Source organism: Ciona intestinalis, unplaced genomic scaffold (genome assembly GCF_000224145.3).
Source record: "Ciona intestinalis unplaced genomic scaffold, KH HT000166.1, whole genome shotgun sequence".
Lineage (NCBI taxonomy): Eukaryota > Metazoa > Chordata > Ascidiacea > Phlebobranchia > Cionidae > Ciona > Ciona intestinalis.
Window position 1 is genome coordinate 115,385 of NW_004190488.1, and position 22,331 is coordinate 137,715.

At 37.0% G+C, this 22,331-nt stretch overlaps 4 protein-coding genes across 4 annotated transcripts; 2 read left to right on the forward strand and 2 right to left on the reverse strand.

The window, feature by feature from the left end:
• Nucleotides 1-609: 609 nt before the first annotated feature.
• Nucleotides 610-7,447, reverse strand: LOC108950445 (low-density lipoprotein receptor-related protein 2-like). Its single transcript, XM_018816243.2, has 7 exons — nt 7,124-7,447; nt 6,497-6,640; nt 5,287-5,418; nt 3,747-5,040; nt 2,861-2,963; nt 2,463-2,658; nt 610-2,087 (listed from the first exon to the last, which is right to left on the reverse strand). Exons 1-7 carry the CDS (start codon nt 7,182-7,184, stop codon nt 610-612), a joined length of 3,408 nt encoding a protein of 1,135 aa, XP_018671788.2. The 5' UTR covers nt 7,185-7,447.
• A 334-nt stretch (nt 7,448-7,781) lies between these two features.
• On the reverse strand, nt 7,782-11,603 carry LOC104266850. Its single transcript, XM_009864073.3, has 4 exons — nt 11,516-11,603; nt 11,373-11,453; nt 8,861-10,999; nt 7,782-8,372 (listed from the first exon to the last, which is right to left on the reverse strand). Exons 1-4 carry the CDS (start codon nt 11,538-11,540, stop codon nt 7,993-7,995), a joined length of 2,625 nt encoding a protein of 874 aa, XP_009862375.3. The 5' UTR covers nt 11,541-11,603; the 3' UTR covers nt 7,782-7,992.
• Nucleotides 11,604-13,938: 2,335 nt separating this feature from the next.
• LOC100178030 lies at nt 13,939-18,100 on the forward strand. The gene is made up of 4 exons (XM_002120249.2): nt 13,939-14,049; nt 14,116-14,190; nt 14,568-16,706; nt 17,538-18,100. The coding sequence occupies exons 1-4, from the start codon at nt 14,025-14,027 to the stop codon at nt 17,759-17,761; spliced, it is 2,463 nt and encodes an 820-aa protein (XP_002120285.1). The 5' UTR covers nt 13,939-14,024; the 3' UTR covers nt 17,762-18,100.
• Nucleotides 18,101-18,546: 446 nt separating this feature from the next.
• LOC108950446 (low-density lipoprotein receptor-related protein-like) lies at nt 18,547-21,199 on the forward strand. The gene is made up of 3 exons (XM_026839178.1): nt 18,547-18,809; nt 19,394-19,537; nt 21,037-21,199. The coding sequence occupies exons 1-3, from the start codon at nt 18,746-18,748 to the stop codon at nt 21,180-21,182; spliced, it is 354 nt and encodes a 117-aa protein (XP_026694979.1). The 5' UTR covers nt 18,547-18,745; the 3' UTR covers nt 21,183-21,199.
• The last annotated feature ends 1,132 nt before the right edge of the window (nt 21,200-22,331 follow it).

A 22,331-nucleotide genomic window follows, 5' to 3' on the forward strand; every position in this document is an offset into this window, starting at 1 on the left:
TGTATGATGATACAGTGATTGGTAAAGAATATGTGTAGATATATGCTTTGTACAAAGCCTACATGTGTTGACTTACACTAATTAACCTTGTCGTCCCTGAAAAACGTTTGTTTTGGAGAATTTGGATAAACTTTAATCACGCAGTAGTTGGCTAATGTTAGAAGTTGTTATTAGTTATATGATGTTTGTCCAAAACAATGTTTCAGTTACGATAAATGATAATATAAAGTATAAGAGCAGTACGTCCCCACTTAAACGGTAATAGTTTGATACAGGCGTCAACCGTTGTGTTGATTCCTTATCTCATATAACCGCTGTTTCTACATAATGCTTTATAAGACAATGTTTAGTTTAAAATATTCCAATCGATTGGAATCAATTAATTAAAGTATGAGGTACATTTTGAGTTTGAGGCTTTTAAACAAACAAAAAATTAATTGTTAATTACTCGCAAATTAGGCGGCTGTGAGCACAATGGCTTAAAAAGAACTTTGCTTAGTTAGGAAGACTTAGTGAGGAAGACTTAGGGCACGAAGTGTATGAAACATTACATCCGTGTTATAACGACTGTCGCTTCTCCAACACTAGGGTAAAACAAGTTATATTCATTTATACTGATGTTGTTGTCACGTTGGGAGTTTCGGTTGTGGAAGGAATTTGTGTTTTATCAACATTCACCAATGTCCTGACCTGTAACCCAATTTGTTTTAGCTTTGTGTAAAGTTTTGGAACTGCATCTGTGTAGATGATTGGGTTTAGCGAGCTGTTTATCGGTAAGAGAATGATCGCAGAAAAGGAATATACTGAATCATGCAGACCTGCCTTTCTTAGGCTTATAAAAGTCATGAGGCATACCGGAAGCCAGCAGCATAAATCTGTGAGAATGAGAATCGAAATTTTTCGTTGCATCTTTTTTGCGTTTTTCTGGCGCTGTTCCGTTTGTTGCCTTTGTGCTGTATCTACTGCCATGTTCCCAGAATATGTTCTTTTATAAATCGCAGCGTATGCCGCGCAGATGTAGAGCAGTGCTATGAAGTTAAAGCTCATGATAACGGGAGAAATCGCATTGACTTCGAACTGGTCAGTCGGTAGTTTGAAATAACGTGGCAGACACACAGCACTTGCGCTGTAGTAACCGAAATATCCAACTCGTTCAGGTACATATTTAGGAAAGCTGTCACTGAGAAAACGCTGCAAAACTGACCAGGAGCCTGTCGTTAATATACCATCGACGCTGACATTCTGTTGAGTAGCGGAGATCCTTTTCGTAAATTCCAATAACTGGTTAAACCGAATTATTTCAGTTTTTAGGTAGGGCGTGGTTTTAATTAGCATTGTTGCCACCATGTAACGGGAGAGCTGGTCTACCAGGGGCAGAAAGGCCAAAATAAAACATACAACCCAAATGCACATAATCCAAATAATCGCCACTTTCATGTTAACCGTCCTTGATTTTAAAGGAAAATAGATTGTGTAGACACGATATGAAGTTAAACATACGAGCGAGAGAACCGAAGCTTCGCACGAGAGCACAGATAAAACTCCTATGACATCGCATGTAGTACTACTGCGCCATAACAGGTCTCTCCAGCAGTACTGTCCAGAAAATTGAGCCGACTTGATGCCGATAATCAAAAGAGCAATTCCCATAAGTAAGTCGGCAATGGAAAGATTGAGAATTAAAATCTTGTTGATCACAACGACTCCAGGAGCTCTTGCATTTTTCGCTTTTTTCGAGTTCTTAATAAGAGATTTTGATGAAAGAATAAAAACCACACAATTTCCTATGATTGCCACAAAAGCCATAACCCATACCATTGCTCTTAAAAATGGGACTTTAATAAGTTCTTCACGCGAAGATAGTGCATTGGTTTGAAACATATCAGGTGGGCACTCATCCGATGCATCTGCACAATCTCTTTTACCGTCCACCACTTGGTCTCGACGAACAAAGAAAGGAGTTCCACTTTCGCAGTAAAAGTGTGTGGAGTCACTACAGTTAATTTCGTCGGACGAATCCAGGCAGTCGGGAGGGTAGACAGCGTCGCACTTCTGCGAGTTTGCAATGCTCAACATCCTTTTTGAGCCTGTTAAAAAGTTTAAATCTAATTACATTATAATTAGCACGTTGTTGGACCATGAGAACAATGTCAAACAGTACTGTGATCCTTTTTCGCCTATCATCAAATGGGTACCCGTAAAAGTAAATTTAATTAAGTATCCCATTTCTCCCCATGTTCCAACTCACCCCGTACCACTACAATGATGATAGATACACTTTGTATTGAAAATCTCCCAAATATAATCCTCACAAAGTTACATTCTTGGTAACTCGTAAGCGGGCACAAGGTGTATGAAACAGAACACCTTTTATTGTTTATAAAGACTGTGCCAGCTTTGCCACGTGAGCGTTAATATAGGTTACGTAATACGTTTATTCATTTCCTTCTTTCACATCGAACCTGTTAGCCATTCACGCTGCCCGGCGTCGCATTGAAAGCGTTCTGTGCAATTCCGTTCATCTTCTCCATCCTGGCATTCATTTATCCCGTTGCAAACTGAGAAACCAAAAACGAAATTGAAAACGCCACTACAACGTCGAATTTCTAAAACCACGTCTCGTGTCAGCCCCGGGACGAAACTAGCTGGAACTTCTTGCTGTGAAAATAAAGAAGATTGATGTTGATTACCAGGGGTTTTAATATACTATTGATCTTGTTACAAAAAATACAAAAACGTCAGTATCTGAAAGTGACAAAAGCAAACATAAACTTTAACAAACTGAAAATTGTTTATAAAACCCACACAAAAGTTAGGACACCTTCTAAACAGACTGTCCAATAACAAATATAAAGCTTACCGTTATTATTGGTACATCAGTGCAGATTTTTGGTTTATTCTCGCAGTTCGCTCTTTCACTGCATTCGTCTTCCATGTTTCTACATTCCGTAATTCCGTCACAACTACAATTATATACAAGTAAGATTTGATAAATGCCACTTTTTTGGATTAAATGGAATTAAGTGTTATTATAGGGAGGGGGAATATGGGACATCTGATCATTCTATTCAATCCGTTTGGTAGTAAACAAAAAGATTCAACGAATTATAAAACCGTATACCCTTAGGACACCCATGAACTGTAGTTATTTGTTTAAAACACGGTCGAACATAAAATTTGTTAAAACTACAAATATAATAAGAGTAATTAAAATATCGTTATTATTATATTATGTTTCAATAATTAATTTGTATAGTGGGTTGGGGTATGTCGGGACATGGGGTAAGTTGGGACATTATTTAAATCTCTATATTCGGGACCCTATTGATAATTTGACGAGAACAAATGTTATAGTATCATTCGACAGTATTTTCATGGTCCAAGAAAGTGTGCGCATGGGCGATTACTGTTGTTAAACAAATGTCCCAGTTTACCCCGCTTAGTTGCGAATACCCTGTAAATTGATCAAGGTATGATAGTACAGTTACATTATCGTATCAACGAAAAAAATTATTCTTTTTTAAAACATCGTTGAATGTAAGCTTAACTGTCTTAATTTCCTCATTTCACTGTATTACCGAAAAAACGTCATACATTTTGAATTTTAGTATATTGGGCAATGCTTGCGGATAAGTGATCCATTTTATTCTATCCATGGCCTACTCAATAGATTCAGAGGGCCATGTCCTATTTAACGTAGGTCCTACCCAACAATAAAGAGGACAATTTACATAATATCTTTCTACCTTTTTGCCATTACGGGAAAGCTCTTGTTCGCCAGATACCCAAAATTCCCGAATTCTATCGCTGTTTGAAGTACATCGGGTACAGGTTCGCAGGCAAAGTCTTTAGGGCGTATTGGAGTAAAGGTTCCAGACTCTACAGTGCACCAACGCTCATCAATTAAAGAGATATGACAGTCTACTATCCCGTTGCAGACTTTACTGTATGGTAAGCATATCCCGTCGCATAAAAACTCTTCCTTGTTGCATTTTGAACACGGAGGACTCGGGTATCCGTAGCAGACATTGTTGCACAATTCGGCAGTTTTCAAAGATGACGTCACGCAGAGGCATTCGTCTGATAAGTCAGGACAATCAAATATTCCGTCACAAATTTGTCTTGGGGCTATTACAGTCTTTCCGTCTAAGCATAGACTGCAGTGAAATGTGTCGTTTTGATAACATAGGTCCGAACGATCATCACACGAAAAATAGGAATCCTTTAGACTCCATTGTGGAAGAATGCAATACTTTTTTACATCAGACAAACCGTACTGCTTCTGGCATTTAAATCCAGGCCCAACTGTAAATATGTCATCTTCCACATTAGGACAATCGGCGTATGGATCGCACGCATAAGACCAGTGCAGGCAAGTCCTTCGTATATCGTTTGGGCAACGAAACATCACTGGTACTTCGCATTCTTCTATCTCATCACTACAATCGCCACAGTGGTCAAGACCATCGCATAAATACGACCTTGGAATACATCTTAAAGAATTTTCGCACTGATAACTCCCCTCCGGACATGAACCGTTTAACGGAGCTGTAAATTCATCGCTTTCGTCGGCACAATCGGTGATATTGTTTAGTTGCCAAGTTTTCGGTATACACCGTCTCCCCATACTAATAGGAGAGTTGTATATTCCTAAGCAAGCGAACTCAGTATTCAAGCAAGTTATGTTTATCGCCTCGTCCGATCCGTCTTCGCAGTCTTTATAATCGTCATTCACTCTGTATCTTGGAATACATCGGCCGTTCCAAACGCACTGAAATTCCTTCTCTTGGTCGCAAACCAACGCCGTCAACTCGTCTGTCCCTTGACTGCAATCAGGAACCCCATCCATAACCCAATCACGTGGAATGCATTTAGTGGAATTTCCCTCAGATTGGCAACGTAACTCGGAATTGGTACAGTTAGATAGTGGGGCTTCTTCATCGCTAGTATCATTGGGAATAAGCATGGTTGCGCAGTCGTATTTGCCATCCATTACTTTCCAACGTTGTATGCACTTAAGGCTCTTAGTGCACATAAACTCTGACGTTAAATGAATGTTAATGTAGCAATTGTAATGGTTTTAAAACATATACATATATGGTACGCTTGCTTGGGATAAAATGAAGCCGTTGTCTCATAGCAATTGGTGTAGTTTTAATTCAACTTTTAGAATATACTCACAGGAGACTATATAGGTATTCAAGCATGGAATATTGTATATTAGCAACTCTTCAAAGTTATTATATATTAGCAAGCAAATACCGATACATTTTTAACTCAGCGTACCTTCGTCCTTTCGGCATGGTAGAATTAGTTGTTCATTTTCGTTGCAACTATTCTGTGTATTCATAAGATGTCTCGGCACGCAACGGTTGATGAAGCGACAATAAATTTCATTGTCATTGCACTGAATAAGACCTGGAATATATTAAACATTTGGGAGTTTTCTATATATACAGCCAAATATTAAAAAAACGTCTGATTTGTTAGAGTCAATGATTTTTTTGACATTTAAATTAAAACGCTAAGAAGTTACCAAATTAGCGTAAAACTGATATGTTTTAACAATGTGCTTATTAGTATGCAATGGCTCAAAAAGTAATTTATTATTGTGTTTGGCAAATTGGGACGTGGGGCAAGTTGGGACACGGGGCTAGTTGGGATACTTCTAAAATATTTTTTTCACTTCTACCTTTTTGTTAATTGACGAAAACAAATGTGATAGTATTACTCGAAAGTATTTGCACGGTCCAACAAAGTGCGCGGCAAAGCCGATGATTTATGCTGTTAAGTATTAAAAATCGGCGTTAAACAAATGTCCCAATTTACCCCGCATGTTTACAAAGAACCAAAGTAGTACTTGTTGTAAGTTTCTAAAAAAAGACTTGGTCTATTAATAAGAAAAAATATTTTACCCTAAAAATGTATTTGTAATATAAAATAACAGTGACGACGTGAAGCGAAAGCAACGGATGTACGTCAATTAAATAGACGGGCCGTGCAGATAGTCATTATTGCACAACAGTAACAAACTCTTCCTCAGACGAGTCAGCAAAATATACGGATACATGTTCATATAGCTTATCAAACTGATCATGTGTGATAGCTATTGTGGTCCCAGACAGTTACGTCATAGTATTGTTCGAATTTTAATTTAGCGATTTTACATTTTTGGCGTCATTGTACAGTGATTATAGCTCGTCAGGCTATAACAAAGAGTTTTTTGGTTCAATGATCGCCTCTGCCCCTTCTAGTGAGTATGTTTCTTAAGTAAGGCACTAAACGCAAAATGTTTCAACCCAGTGGTCACTAATGGTCTGTCTAAATTTTCAGACTTGCACAAAAATAATCATTTACAAAGTTACACACGTGGTAACTCGTAAGCGTTTACAATGTGTATGAAACATAACACCCGTTTTACAACAATTGTCTTTTTCTTGCCACACGAGGATAAAACAAGTTACACATATTAATATCGGATGTTACAGTGGTGTACCTATTTCGTCCGCATTGTTATCACAGTCAATACGAGTATCCATTACCAAACGTCGAGAGATACATTGACCGTTGCCACAGTCATAGTATCCGTCTTCTGCCCGACAGGCCTGTTGTAGAGTATCCAAGTTCAAAGCGTCAGCAACTAAATGAAAATTATATTAATAGAAGAAACTTAACGGATTTTAGAAGAATTGTTTCTATTCCGCCTTGTATCGTATTACCATCGCCATGACAAAGCTAGTACTATCGCTAAATAGCAACTTAAGTTTTAATGTATATTGTGGGGACACCTTTTTATTCCAAAAAATGAGACACCTTTTCATTCCGTTATTTCGTCCCATAGTCGGTAGTAAACAAAGAACATTTAGAAAATGTTATAACTATCTCTTTATGACTTTCATATACCGTTGTTAGTTGTTTAAAACAGGGTCAGGATATTTGGTTATTATGTGCTAAGGTATATATGCCAAATCCTCCCCCATCCTAATATTATACTATATTTCTTTGATGCATTAGTATAGAACGTTGTGTTTAAAGGTGCCCTCCCCGCCCTAGTCTTACAAATACAATTTTAGTTACATAAACATCTTGTATTTACAAATTTGTAAGCTAAAAGCACAGTTACCTGAGTGATACCAATAACAAAATAAAACAAGAAGAATAGAATGAGACGGCATAAATAGCATATTTAACCTAATTAGTACTTTGGAAAGTTTTTTTTTTTATGTTAAGCGACTAAGTTGACTAACTTTTAATTTGTTTGCTAAATTGTTTCAATGATCGACGTAATTGGTATACCTGAAGCAACACTGTGTTTTTATAAACTTTCTGTACACAAAAACCTATTTAGTACAAACATGCTGCGTCTGCATTAATAGAGTTTCAACAGAAAATCCGTCATCTGTTTTATAAAGTGACTCAATATATGAGTAATGGCACGAGTTTTGCAAGTTTTCATCGAGGTAGTTTGTTATGGATAAACAAACTTTAAAACGCTTTGAAGTCTATACGCATGCTGTGTTTGAAATTAACTAACGAGCGAAATAATCAACATTTGTTCGAAAAACATTCGGTCTATGCTTTTACACATACCTGTAATAGCCCCGTAAATGCGAACCACTAACTTAGAAATCAAAGTTAAAAAGTAATATATAGTAGCCCAAACAGCTTTACTCTTATTAAATGTCTTTATTTACTACATTGCTAAAAAATATAATGTTCTATAAGCAACAATCAAACAGGTAAAATGTCCGGAAAATTCATGTTATTGATAAAATAAGCGACTCGGTCGTGAGTATTTCCCAATACTTTTTACATTGTATATCGCTTTTCAATCAGGCAGACATTATGGACAACTTTATTGTATTTTTTTTCAGTGTTCAGGAAAATTAGATGAAAATCGACCCATTCGTTCCAAAAAATATGCTTATAATTATAAACGCTTAAATACAGACATTACAGAATCGTTTTAGTACAAACAATTCAACTGTACTTTCAGTTCAATGTTTGCTGTAGCTTTTGAAGTTCAGATTCTAATCTTTCACGAAGGTTCGGCTCAATCTTCGTGGTTGGTTGAAGGACGGTTTGACACAAGTTTACAGCTCTATGCACACGCGGAGGTGTCGGATGTAGCACAACTGATCTAGCAAAGTTGTATATACCCCATGGCCATGATTGCCCTCCTGCGTTTGCTGGATCATCAAGAAAACTTTCAAAACAATTCAATGCAAGCTCATACTCAGCACCGGAGGCGTAGAACTTGCCACAGTAGATAAGACATTTCCTGGCCACTTCCCACTGCTTTACATTCTTCATAGCAAGGGAGCGCAAACGGCGACAAGTTTCTACGGCGTCCTCATAATACTTCCGATCGACTGGAAATATAAAATTGAATATATGGGCATATAATACTGTAGGGTAACATTGAATATCCTTAGCACCTAAGTCTTAAAATTTATACAGTTACCAACGCTCTTTTAGAGTCGCGGGGTTACTGTTATCCAGTAGGGTGGGGGAAGATGGGACACTTTTAAACTCTTTTTTCTCGTTCCATTTAGTAGTAAACAAAAAAAAATATTTCCTACTATATGATTCTGAAAGATTAATAGTGTAAACAAACATATTAATCATGTGTTAAATATCACTAAAAGCAATAGCCAAACACAAGTCCGAGAAAGCTCTACTGCTGTTATTACGACTTCAAAGTGTTAGTGTTCTGATAAAACGACCATAAATAATAGCGTAGGGGAAGATAGGACACCTTTTCATTCTTTTATCTCGCCCCCTTTTGTAGTGAACAAAGAACATTTAAACAATTATAAAACCGAATTTCCACGACTCCCGAGACCGTTGGTTAAATTACCTTCAACCAGCCGCGAACGAATTCGTATCAGATGTCCTGTAATGTTCATTTCCCGATACTCTGCGTTGTCAACTTCTTTAATGAGACCGTTCTCATACGGACAGTCTTGAAGTTTTCGAGCTAATCCTGCTTCTTGTTTTTGCATTAATTTCTTCATCTCTACTGTATATTCTGCTGTACCTCTACATAATGATTTACACCAACGCATTCCGATTGGAATTTGTCCTCCTAAAACTGAAATTTCTTCAAAGAGTAAACCGACATCCGTCTTTTCTCTGCATTTTCCCGATATTGCGGTCGCCATTCTGGATAACCAAAGTGACTTCTTGTAATCAATTGAAAGCTGCTGGCAATACAAAATAATTCGACTTGCACTATGTAGAATGGACACGATCCTTTCGGCCAAGAATACTTTGCGATGCTTTTCTTCATCAAGAAACAATTTAGCTTCCCGAAGACTTCCAATTATGTCTGTCCCCATTACCGGACACGTTACAAGCTTTTGTCGAATCTGTTGCAAAAAGCTGGCTTTGTCTGTTGCCCTTGATTCAAGAAAATCTAAAACTCTCTTCTGGAATATTAGAACGCTGCTTTCGTATTCGGTTATTAACCCTCTATCTAAATTATCACCCGAACAGATGGAAGATTCAAACAATTCTTCTGACACTTCATTCATTTCTTTGTTTTCGTATTTAGCAATAAACTCAGTCAAGCCTGTGTCTTCAATGCCTTTTAAAATTTGAAAGACCAGTTTGAAAGCCTGGCTTAGAAATTCAAAGCAGGACACTTTATCGTCTGCTACAGACCCGTATACTTCGTAAAGATGGCTTAACAGTAGTTGAGTGAGTTTGTCACTTGTTTGGTTTTCCTTGACGTGAGATAAAAGCACTCTGATATGGGGGTAGATGGATTTCATTTTAGTTTTCGTTTTCGGCTCTCGTAAATCCTTTGTCACAGAACCAGCCAAAATCCGGACCATGGTTTTAAAGGATTCGTCGTCAGGCGGCAAGTTAACTCGAAAAGCATGCAGAACTACTTCGTGTAGTTTAAGATCTTTGCCGTTTTCGCACAAGTCGAACTCATTGAGCATACTGATCAATTGACCAGCTTTTATTTTGCTTTGTCCGAACTTTCTTCTCATGTCTCCATTTTCAGACAGAAAACGTTGAAACAATTTATTGAGAAGCTCTCTTGGAATGCTGTTGTAATGTAAATATGACAAACACGACATTACTTTCAGATTAACTGCATCGTTGTCACGAAAGGGCAAAGTAATAGCCTGGAAAATATGTCGCACGTTCGTGCCATAAACCTTCTCCAACTGTTGAACTTCCAAAGCGTGCAAGTCTTCTTCTCCTTCGACCAATTCGATCATATAATCCTCATATGAAATCTGTGATCGTTCGCGGAAACCTTTAGCTGTTTTTAGCCCTAGAATTGAACCACTGAAACGTTGAAACACCTGACAAGCAGCATCTTTTTCAGAATCACTGATCGTCTCGTAGAATCCCTGATTTCTGTTCAACAGATACTCTATTCCTTCATCTTCGTTGAAACCTTTTACTCTCATTGAACGATATGACGAGATCTTTTTGCTTTCTACGTTTTCCAGAACAGTCTGATAACGAGTTGCCATATAAACGTGGAAGGGAACATTATTCTCTTGAATTTTGTCAACCGAACGCAAAAGATCGGAAAGCAACTTTGGTGTTTTAAGAGGAACATCTTCGAAAATAATCAACACAGAGATTTTTGTTTCTCGGAGCAATTCAGCAAGAGAACCAGCACAGTTTCGTTGCAGGTCACTTATTACACGCTGTTTTGCATCTTCTGTAATAAGGTTGCTGTGGAACAATGACTTTACCAATTCCTGTAATTGGGCTTGTGCATCATGACCCTCGTCCTCAAATTTTATGTGCCACTTTATATAAAGCTCGTGGTTGCTTTCATAAGGAAATTCCCCTGCAAGTTTGCGCATAATCTCGGTCTTACCAGTTCCTGGAAATCCATGGCAATGTAGAATTACTTTTTTCTTCCTAACTACGCTCTCTTTGACATCCACGTATTGTTGCGTAACGGTGAAGTTACGCGTTGAATTTTTGAACGAAGAAACAGATTTTTTTGGTTTGGGTTCCGCATCTATGAATAACGTTATGTTAGGTAATCGGTCATTGTTAAAGGTGCATACCAACGAACATTGAAATTTTTTTTGTGGATAGAAATGCTCAAATTTGATCGAAAGGCAAAACCAAAAAAATCGCGTTTAAAAAAAACAAATAAGTAAAAACAAGTTTGGGCGATATCAAATACACAGGAAATCCCATGTATTCTCGCGGCCGACTTTTTACTCAAGCGGTTGAGTTTGCGGTTTTTTATGCATTTTTTAGGATCTGTTTCGTTCTTTGAAACTTTGTTGGTGCCTTTACATCACATTTGATCATTTCTGTCAAAACACAACTTTGATATTTTGTTGGTATGCCCCTTGAATGCATGTTTTGGTTACAATTTGTACCTTTAGCAGGGACTGTTAGATTGCCAACATGAGAGTTGTTTATGATGTTGTTTATGATGTTGGAGATGGCGGTGGTTTTGCCTGTACAAAAAACTTTCGTTTAATCATCAACCAATATTATAAGTAAAATTCAATTTGCTCACCTTGAGGTAATGTCGGGTTCGACATTACTTTCCTATTTGGCACAACAAAAGCTTTATATTTATCAATTTCTCTTTAACTTTTTATTTATTACCCACTAAAAACAATACGCATTAGTTACATGTTATTTTAGACAGCTAGAATTTAACAGTAACAATAAGTATTTTATTAAATAATTTAATTAGATCAAAACGTTGTTTTTGTCCGCTTAAACTTAACCAACTACAGGCTTTTCTACTCTTTTCTAAAACTGTTTAAAGTAGGCTATAGCTTCATAAGACGACATGCCCTTCAAATATTGTTGACAATTCAACACTGAGGTTGGTAGTTGTATATGTGAATGGTGGGATAATAATGCGTCGGCTGGGTGAAACCTTAGTTTCATGTAGACGAGCCTCAACTTGCAAGAACGTTCTTTTCATCCAAAACAAACATTGAGCTTTTAATTTAACATAGGTGTTGATCCAAAAGAAACGTTTGAAAGAAATCGCATTGAATGAATGAATGAATGAATGAATGTAACTTGCTTTATCATCAACAGTATCATCACGACTTTATGAAACGCCCGTCAAAGCCGAATACTGTTGTTAAAAACAGTGCATAAACAGACCGCACGTTACCTTCCTTTCCTTTTTGTGGTAAATTTAAAAAGCGACCGTTTTATAGATCCCCAAAAATTTTTTTACTTAATAAAATTGGTCCACTATAGGCGTAGATATTCTCCCTAAAACAGTGATCTCTTGTGCTATCCCTTTTTTACTACGAGCTTCATGATTGCGACGTAGGAGCGTACTAGTCACGTGACTGATTTTATTCGTATAAAGGCCGAATCCGCGTTTTTTTTAATCGCTTGGCTACAAGTTGCTTTTTGCTGTGTTTGCAAGTGTCGGTCATTATTGCAGGAATAGACTTAAAAAGATCAGTGATGACACTCTTTAATATACCGAGCGATAAAACACGTCAAGCTTGGGTGGATTTTATATTGAGATCTCGACCGTGGTATGTCATTCGAAAAACAGCTCTGCCATTCTAAAAACAAGTCTGCCATCTTTATTTCAAGCCAGAAGATTTTACTGTATGGCTTAATAGTGCCAACATCTATCATCCCCACTGTCAGTTAAATGGTACCCCATTATCGTTATATATACGCAGCGCTTGTTTACATGCAGAGTCTCGATGAACACACCACCTCGCGCCTTTTTGAATAAAAGCGGCCACGCTTTAGCGATTTTGTCACTTGAATTTGTCACGTGGGTAGTACACTTCTCATTTTTTTGCCACGCAACTTTCAAATCAGTTTATGAATTTCACGGTGTTTGAGCTGGAATATATTTGGTTATACAGAACCGATTAAAACAATTAAGTAAGGTGTCGTTGGAATTGTTACAGTGGGCGTTACACCCGGAATTTACATGCTATCCTATACATAAAGCAATAGCAAACGCTGCTAACTGTTCTTACTGAAGCGAAGCATATAAAGAACACGTATATTATATTTGAGCAATAGCAGGGTGAGATAGTGCATTCACGCAACGGTTAATCGCAGTTAACCACAAAAATTCAGAAGAAGGCATTTATACAGTCAAGAAGAAGAAGGCATTTATACAGTCAAGAAGAAGAAGGCATTTATACAGCTTAACTAAGTTTTCATATGACTGTATTTTAAAACGGAGTTCAGCAGCTTTAAAAAAGTGTCTTTTAGTGACTTTATCTTCTTCGCAGTATTGGTGCAACCTCTACTTTTTATTGTAGTATTGCCAGAATGAAAAGTCGTATCTCTGGTCAAACCGTTTTTAAGCAAACTAGCAATCTTTCTTAATACAGCTGGTTGGACTTGGTTTTTGTCTGTAAAGTTTTGTAACACCAGATCCTGACTCTATTTCCTTACACAGGAATTATCCAACTCTGTTAGTTGAGCACCAGATCAAATTCACGGAATTTATTACAAATATATTAATTTACAAATTGTAAAAACATTTTGATTAAAGTTTCTTAAATATGTTTCACGTTTCTTTCCGATCGTCAATCAACACCAATTCGAAGTTGAAAAGCTAACTAATTGTTTGCTTTGAATGAAAAGCTCATTGTTTGACGATGCGGCTTGTTCACACGGAACTGAAGTTTTACCCAAACGTTTTACACCATTCACATATGTACAACTTCCAGCCTCAGTGTTGAATTGTCAATAATATTTGAAGGGCATGTCGCCTTATGAAGCTACAGCCTTCTTTAAACAGTTTTAGGAAAGAGTAGAAAAGACTGTAGTTGGTTCAGTATAAGGGAATAGAAACAACGTTTTGATCTAATTAAATTATTTATTGCAATACTTATTCTTACTGTTATATTCTAGTTATAAAAGGTCTGAAAAATATAAAATTTATAGAATAACAGTTGTCCAAAATAACAAGTAACTAATGTGTTAAACGTGTATTGTTTTTAGTGTTGTATTAAATGAAACATTAAAGAGAAATTGATAAATATAAAGCTATTGTCGTGCCAAATAGGAAAGTAATGTCGAACCCGACATTGCCTCAAGGTGAGCAAATTGAATTCAACTTCATGATATTGGTTAATTATTAAACGGCTGATATTTTGTGTACAGGCAAAACCACCGCCATCTCCAACATCGTAAACATCCACAACTCTAATGTTGGCAATCTAACAGTCCCTGCTAAAGGTACAAATTATAACACATACGTGTATTAAAGGTGCATACAAACGAAAAATCAAAGTTGTGTATTGACAGAAATGATCAAATGTGATGTAAAGGTACCAAAAAAGTTTCAAAGAACAAAATAGCTTCTGAAAATGCGAAAAAACCGCAAACTCAACCGCTTGAGTAAAAAGTCGGCCGCGAGAATGCATGGGATTTCCTGTGTATTTGATATCAGCCGAACTTATTTTTACTTATTTGTTTCTTTTAACGCGTTTTTTTTAAACTTTGGTTTTGCCTTTCGATCAAATTTGAGCATTTCTATCCATAAACAAATTTTCAATATTCGTTGGTATGCCCCTTTAACAATGACCGATTACCTAACATAACGTTATTCATAGATGCGGAACCCAAACCAAAACAATCTGTTTCTTCGTTCAAAAATTCAACGCGTAACTTCACCGTTACGCAACAATACGTGGATGTCAAAGAGAGCGTAGTTAGGAAGGAAAAAGTAATTCTGCATTGCCATGGATTTCCAGGAACTGGTAAGTCCGAGATTATGCGCAAACTTGCAGAAGAATTCCCTTATGAAAGCAACCACGAGCTTTATATAAAGTGGCACATAGAATTTGAGGACGAGGGTCATGATGCACAAGCCCAATTACAGGAATTGGTAAAGTCATTGTTCCACAGCAACCTTATTACAGAAGATGCAAAACAGCGTGTAATAAGTGACCTGCAACGAAACTGTGCTGGTTCTCTTGCTGAATTGCTCCGAGAAACAAAAATCTCTGTGTTGATTATTTTCGAAGATGTTCCTCTCAAAACACCAAAGTTGCTTTCCGACCTTTTGCGTTCGGTTGACAAAATCCAAGAGAATAATGTTCCCTTCCACGTTTATATGGCAACTCGTTATCAGACTGTTCTAGAAAACGTAGAAAGTAAAAAGATCTCTTCATATCGTTCATTGAGAGTAAAAGGTTTCAACGAAGATGAAGGAATAAAGTATCTGTTGAGCAGAAATCAGGGATTCTACGAGACGATCAGTGATTCTGAAAAAGAAGCTGCGTGCCAGGTGTTTCAACGTTTCAGTGGTTCAATTCTAGGGCTAAAAACAGCTAAAGGTTTCTGCAAGCGATCACAGATTTCATATGAGGATTATATGATCGAATTGGTCGAAGGAGAAGAAGACTTGCACGCTTCGGAAGTTCAACAGTTGGAGAAGGTTTATGGCACGAACGTGCGACATATTTTCCAGGCTATTACTTTGCCCTTTCGTGACAACGATGCAGTTAATCTGAAAGTAATGTCGTGTTTGTCATATTTACATTACAACAGCATTCCAAGAGAGCTTCTCAATAAATTGTTTTACCATTTTCTGTCTGAGAATAGAGACATGGGAAGAAAGTTCGGACAAAGCAAAATAAAAGCTGGTCAATTGATCAGTATGCTCAATGAGTTCGACTTGTGCGAAAACGGCAAAGATCTTAAACTACACGAAGTAGTTCTGCATGCTTTCCGAGTTAACTTGCCGCCTGACGACGAATTATTTAAAACCATGGTCCGGATTTTGGCTGGTTCTGTGACAAAGGATTTACGAGAGCCGAAAACGAAAACTAAAATGAAATCCATCTACCCCCATATCAGAGTGCTTTTATCTCACGTCAAGGAAAACCAAACAGGTGACAAACTCACTCAACTACTGTTAAGCCATCTTTACGAAGTATACGGGTCTGTAGCAGACGATAAAGTGTCCTGCTTTGAATTTCTAAGCCAGGCTTTCAAACTGGTCTTTCAAATTTTAAAAGGTATTGAAGGCACCGGCTTGACTGAGTTTATTGCTAAATACGAAAACAAAGAAATGAATGAAGTGTCAGAAGAATTGTTTGAATCTTCCATCCGTTCAGGTGATAATTTAGATAGAGGGTTAATAACCGAATACGAAAGCAGCATTCTAATATTCCAGGAGAAACATTTAGATTTTCTTGAATCAAGGGCAACAGATAAAACCAGCTTTTCGCAACAGATTCGACAAAAGCTTAAAGCTTGTCCGGTAATGGAGACAGACATAATTGGAACTCTTCGGGAAGTTGAATTGTTTCTCAGTGAAGAAAAGCATCGCAAAGTATTCTTGGCCGAAAGGATCGTGTCCATTCTACATAGTGCAAGCCGAATTATTTTGTATTGCCAGCAGCTTTCAATTGATTACAAGAAGTCACTTTGGTTATCCAGAATGGCGACCGCAATATCGGGAAAATGCAGAGAAAAGGCGGGTGTTGGTTTACTCTTTGAAGAAATTTCAGTTTTAGGAGGACAAATTCCAATTGAAATGCGTTGGCGTAAATCATTAGGTAGAGGTACAGCAGAATATACAGAAGAGATGAAAAAGTTAATGCAAATACAAGAAGCAGTGTTAGCTAGAAATCTGCAGGAGTGTCCGTATGAGAACGGTCTCATTAAAGAAGTTGACAACGCAGAGTATCGGGAAATGAACATTACAAGAAATCTGATACAAATTCGTTCGCGACTGATTGAAGGTAATTTAAGCCGTTTACTTTTTGAATGGTAAACGCTGCTGCATGATACGAGAATTTTATCTAACCGGCGTTTTGAAGTTCAAAAATAGTAGGGTGGGAAAAGACGGGACACCTTTAGCACATAATATCCAAGTATACTGATTGTGTTTTAAACAAATAACAACGGTCTATGGGAGCCGTGAGGGTACGGTTTCATAATTTCTTAAATGTTCCTTGTTTACCACCAAATAGAAATAGAAATCGATGGAAAAGTTGCCCAATCTTCCCCCACCCAGCTACTATTTATGGTCGTCTTTATCAGAATATTAACATCTCGATTAGAATATTACATTAACATACTTAATGACAGCAGTAGAGCTTTCTCAGACTTGTGCTTGACTATTGCTTTGATTGGTATTTAACATGTAACCAATATGTTTATTTATAAGGTGGAGGACAGGACACCTTTACCGATACTATTCCTTATCGAGCTTTAAACAACAATTAACAACGGTCTATGGGAGTCATGAGAATACGGTTTTATAATTCTTTAATTTTCCTTTGTTTACTACCAAATGGGACGAAACAACAGAATGAAAAGGTGTCCCATCTCCCCTTACCCTTCTGTACTCTTTGTTTTTCTTATATAGTAGGGTCGGCTACGATAGAACGTGTTATCATACACTTTTCTCGTCCCTTTTGGTAGTAAGCAAATGGTATTTCCAGAATCATATAACCGTAGTCCAGCAACTCTAAAACAGCGTTCATGACTGTATAAGATTTAAATGCTAGCGTTATCCCACGTTACCCTACAGTATTATATGCTTATATATCCAATTTTATGTATTTCAGTCGATCTGAAGTATTATGAGGACGCCGTAGAAACTTGTCGCCGTTTGCGCTCCCTTCCTATGAAGAATGTAAAGCAGTGGGGAATGGCCAGGAAATGTCTTATCTACTGTGGCAAGTTCTACGCCTCCGGTGCTGAGTATGAGCTTGCATTGAATTGTTTTGAAAGTTTTCTTGATGATCCAGCAAACGCAATCATGGCCATGGGGTATATACAACTTTGCTAGATCCGTTGTGCTACATCCGACACCTCCGCGTGTGCATAGAGCTGTGAATTTGTGTCAAACCGTCCTCCAGCCAACCACGAAGATTGAGCCGGACCTTCGTGCAAGAATAGAATCTGAACTTCAAAAACTTTTACAGCAAACATTGGGATGAAAGTACAGTTGAATTGTTTGTACTGAAACGATTCTGTAATGATTGTATTTAAGCATGTATAATTCTATGCCTAATGTATGGAACGTTTATTCTTATATTGTTTGATTTTCATCAATTTTCTGCCTGATTGACGTTTTGATTATAGAACAATATATTTTCTTAACATTGAAATAAAAAGAAAACAATTGATAAGCGTATATAATGAAGTTTTTAAGGTAATTTCTAAGTTAGTGTTTCGCATTTACGAAGCTATTATAGGTATAGGTGTAAAAGCATATACATAGTAGAGTGGGGGAGACGGGACAACTTTAGCACATAATACTTAATAACCTGTTCGTGTTTTACACAATTACCAACAGTCTATGGAAGTCGTTAGGATATAGTTTTATAATTTTTTGAATTTTACTACTAAATGGAACGAGACAACAGAGTTAAAAGATGTCTCATCTTCTGCCATCCTACTGTATACAAAATAATTTCCGAAACAGTGTTGACTATGTCGCGCGTTGTATAATTTCTAACGCATGCGTTAGGCTTTAAAGCGTTTTAAAGTTTGTTTATACATAACAAACTATCACGATAAAAACTTGCAAAACTTGTGCCATTACTCATATGTCGAGTCACTTTGTGTTTTGAAACTCTATTTTAATTGACATGCAAGCATGTTTCTGCCAAAATAGTTTATATATATTGGACCTTTGGCGTTTCAGGATAGACCATTGCGTTACGGTAGTTTAGTTAAACTATTAGACAAACAAAATATATAGTCATTTATCTTAGTGACTTAGTTGATTAACATAAGAAATATTTCCGCCATTTTATTAAAGCGGAATATGCTAACTATTTCGTCTCGTTCCATTCTACTTGGAGTTATATTTTGTTATTGGTATCACTCAGGTAATTGTGTTTTAGCTTACAAATTCAGTAAAAACTGCTTATGCAAGTAAAAACTGCATATGTAAGTGAAATTAACATTTGTAAGAAGGGATGTACGATAAAACTTTTTAGCACATCGTTCTGCATAAATATTCCGTTTAAATTTACCCGGGGCCGTGGCAAAGTTAGCGCGCCTTCCTGTAACCAATAGTTAATGGGTTCAAGGCTCGTTGCTGCTACCATTGTGGCCGTGTGTGTCCTTGGGCAAGACACTTAACGGCAATTGCTCCAACCCAGTGGTCACTATAGTGCGTTGTTCAAATTATCATATATAAAAAAATATAAAAAAAAATATATATATTTACCCACAAAATAACACAATAAGCTGGCACAAGATGTATAATCACCCGTATTATAATGACTATCGTTTTCCGGTCATGCGAGGATAAAGTAAGTTACATTCATTCACATACTAAAGAAATACATTAAAACGCAAATTGCTATTCAGCGACATAACTAAGTTTGTCATAACCGGGGTAAAACGGTACAGGGCGTAATAGGAATAATCTTTTAAATATTATTCTAATAAAATCATTTTCATTTAGTTGCTGACGCTTTAAACTTGGATACTCTACAACAGGCCTGTCGGGCAGAAGACGGGTTTTTTGACTGTGGCAACGGTGAATGCATCTCTCGACGTTTGGTAAAGGATGCCGGTCGAAACTGTCGTAACAATGCGGACGAGACAGGTAAACTATTGTAATATCCTACAGTGCTAATATAAATGAGTCGATAAACGTACCTTGCTTTATCCTCGCGTGGCCGGAAAACGAAATTCGTTATAACATGGGTGTGTTATGTTTCATACATCTCGTGCCAGCTTACGAGTTACAACGTGTGTACCTTTGTAGAACGTGAATGGTTGCTTTTTTTGTATTTCTGAGAGTTTAAGAAAATTCAAGTTGACAATAATGACTATCTGCACGACCCGTGTAACCAATTGACGTACATCCGTTGCTTTCACTTCACGACGTCAATGTTGTTCACAACATCAGAGCTAAACTCTAATGAGTGAGCACGTATTAAAAAAATAACTTAATATTAATTAATATTTTTAAATCATGCGTGACAGTTGGTAAACTACAATAGCAAAATGCCGTACAGTATTGTATGTCACATAAACTTATTGGAGGCAATTATAAATTATCATTCAAACCAAACCAGTGCAACACAACAGATGCGTAATAAAAAAAAACGTTGACAAAGAATGCATACAATGTTAATGTATATTAGCGGATTGCACATTTATTACTTAACTCCGCATACATTAATATTTTGGATACTTAAACAAATAAAGAAGCATTGTTTGAAATACAATTCTATGCAATATATACGTCTTGTCTACATTATTAAAAATTGGCATAGGTTACAATTCAGTCCCGACTGTTTGTATGGACACCTAAACATTGGTTAATAGTTCTATTGACCTGTAAAACGGGGGTGTCGAATCACATTATCGCACGCCTTTTTTAAAATTCGGGGTCAAAAGGCACCCTCGGAATCGCTAACTAAGCGACTATGAATAGTGGTACATAAGTATGAGCAGGTATTATGCTACTATAGTTCACTATTGTTTGAGAAATAACTAACACATGTTCGATACCATGTTGCTATGTATAAAAAACAATTTCTTCAACTCATATGGTTTCCTTAAGTTTTCTCTGCATAATAGATTATATGCACGACACAATATGACTTTTAAATGTACAAAGGAAAGACGTGCCCAATTACATGATTTGGCTAAAATGCTTTTCCTAAGCAAATTTGGCTATTCCTTAAGCTTTCTCGGTGCGCGTAGTGTTCAAAAGTGTTTTAACCTTAAGGTACCACTAATAAAGTTAAAAAAAAATCTAAATGAAATTCTCGTTAAATCGAATACCTGAAGTAAAAACACAATATACGTGGTATTTCCCATGGAAAAAGTGTGACTAAACTAGCTTTGTCTAGTTTCTTAACTCCTGAAGAAAATTAATCTTTTTTTCGGATTGTTACAATAAACGCATTGTGATTATATGAAAGAATTATAAAATATAGACGTCGATATGTACTAAAGTTTTGATTATAGAACATACAGATACATATTAGTTTTTAAAGCGTTTTAGTTTTTATCTAAAAAAATTATTCATTCTAACAAAATCCGATTTTTTACTGTGCAAAGAAAAACTTTCAAATAATTATTATATCCCAGGACAAATTCAATGCACCGACAACGAAGTTTATTGTCGCTTCATCAAACGTTGCGTGCCGAGACATCTTATCAATACACAGAATAGTTGTATTAAAAGTGAACAACTAATTCTACCATGCCGAAAAGACGAAGGTACGCTGAGTTAACAATGTATCGGTATTTGCTAGCTAAGATATAAAAACTTTGAATTGTTGTAATAATATACAGTAGCCCATGTTTTCCTTTGTAAAATATAGTAGGGTTGGAAAAGGTGAGATACCTTTTCATTTTATTTGCTCATCCCATTTGGTTGTAAAGAAAGAACATTCCAAGAATTACAAAACTGAATTCTCACGACTTTATAACACTGTTTTTTTTTCTGTTTAAAACACAGTCAGGATAATTGGATATAATGTGCTAAAAGTGTCCCGTCTTCCCCCGCCCTACTATATCCATAGTCTCGAGTGAATCTATTCTAATTAAAACTACACCAAATGCTTTGTGATAACGGAATTCATCTTACCGCAGCGTACCATATATGTATATGTTTTAAAACCATTACAATTGCTACATTAATATCCATTTAATATCAGAGTTTATGTGCACTAAGAGCCTTAAGTGCATACAACGCTGGAAAGTAATGGATGGCAAATACGACTGCGCAACCATGCTTATTCCCAATGATACTAGCGATGAAGAAGCCCCACTATCTAACTGTACCAATTCCGAGTTACGTTGCCAATCTGACGGAAATTCCACTAAATGCATTCCACGTGATTGGGTTATGGATGGCGTACCTGATTGCAGTCAAGGGGCGGACGAGTTGACGGCGTTGGTTTGCGACCAAGAGAAGGAATTTCAGTGCGTTTGGAACGGCCGATGTATTCCAAGATACAGAGTGAATGATGATTATAAAGACTGCGAAGACGGATCGGACGAGGCGATAAACATAACTTGCTTGAATACTGAGTTCGCTTGCTTAGGAATATACAACTCTCCTATTAGTATGGGGAGACGGTGTATACCGAAAACTTGGCAACTAAACAATATCACTGATTGTGCCGACGAAAGCGATGAATTTACAGCTCCGTTAAACGGTTCTTGTCCGGAGGGGAGTTATCAGTGCGAGAATTCATTAAGATGTATTCCAAGGTCGTATTTATGCGATGGTCTTGACCACTGTGGCGATTGTAGTGATGAGATAGAAGAATGCGAAGTACCGGTGATGTTTCGTTGCCCGAACGATATACGAAGGACTTGCCTGCATTGGTCTTATGCGTGCGATCCATACGCCGACTGTCCTAATGTGGAAGATG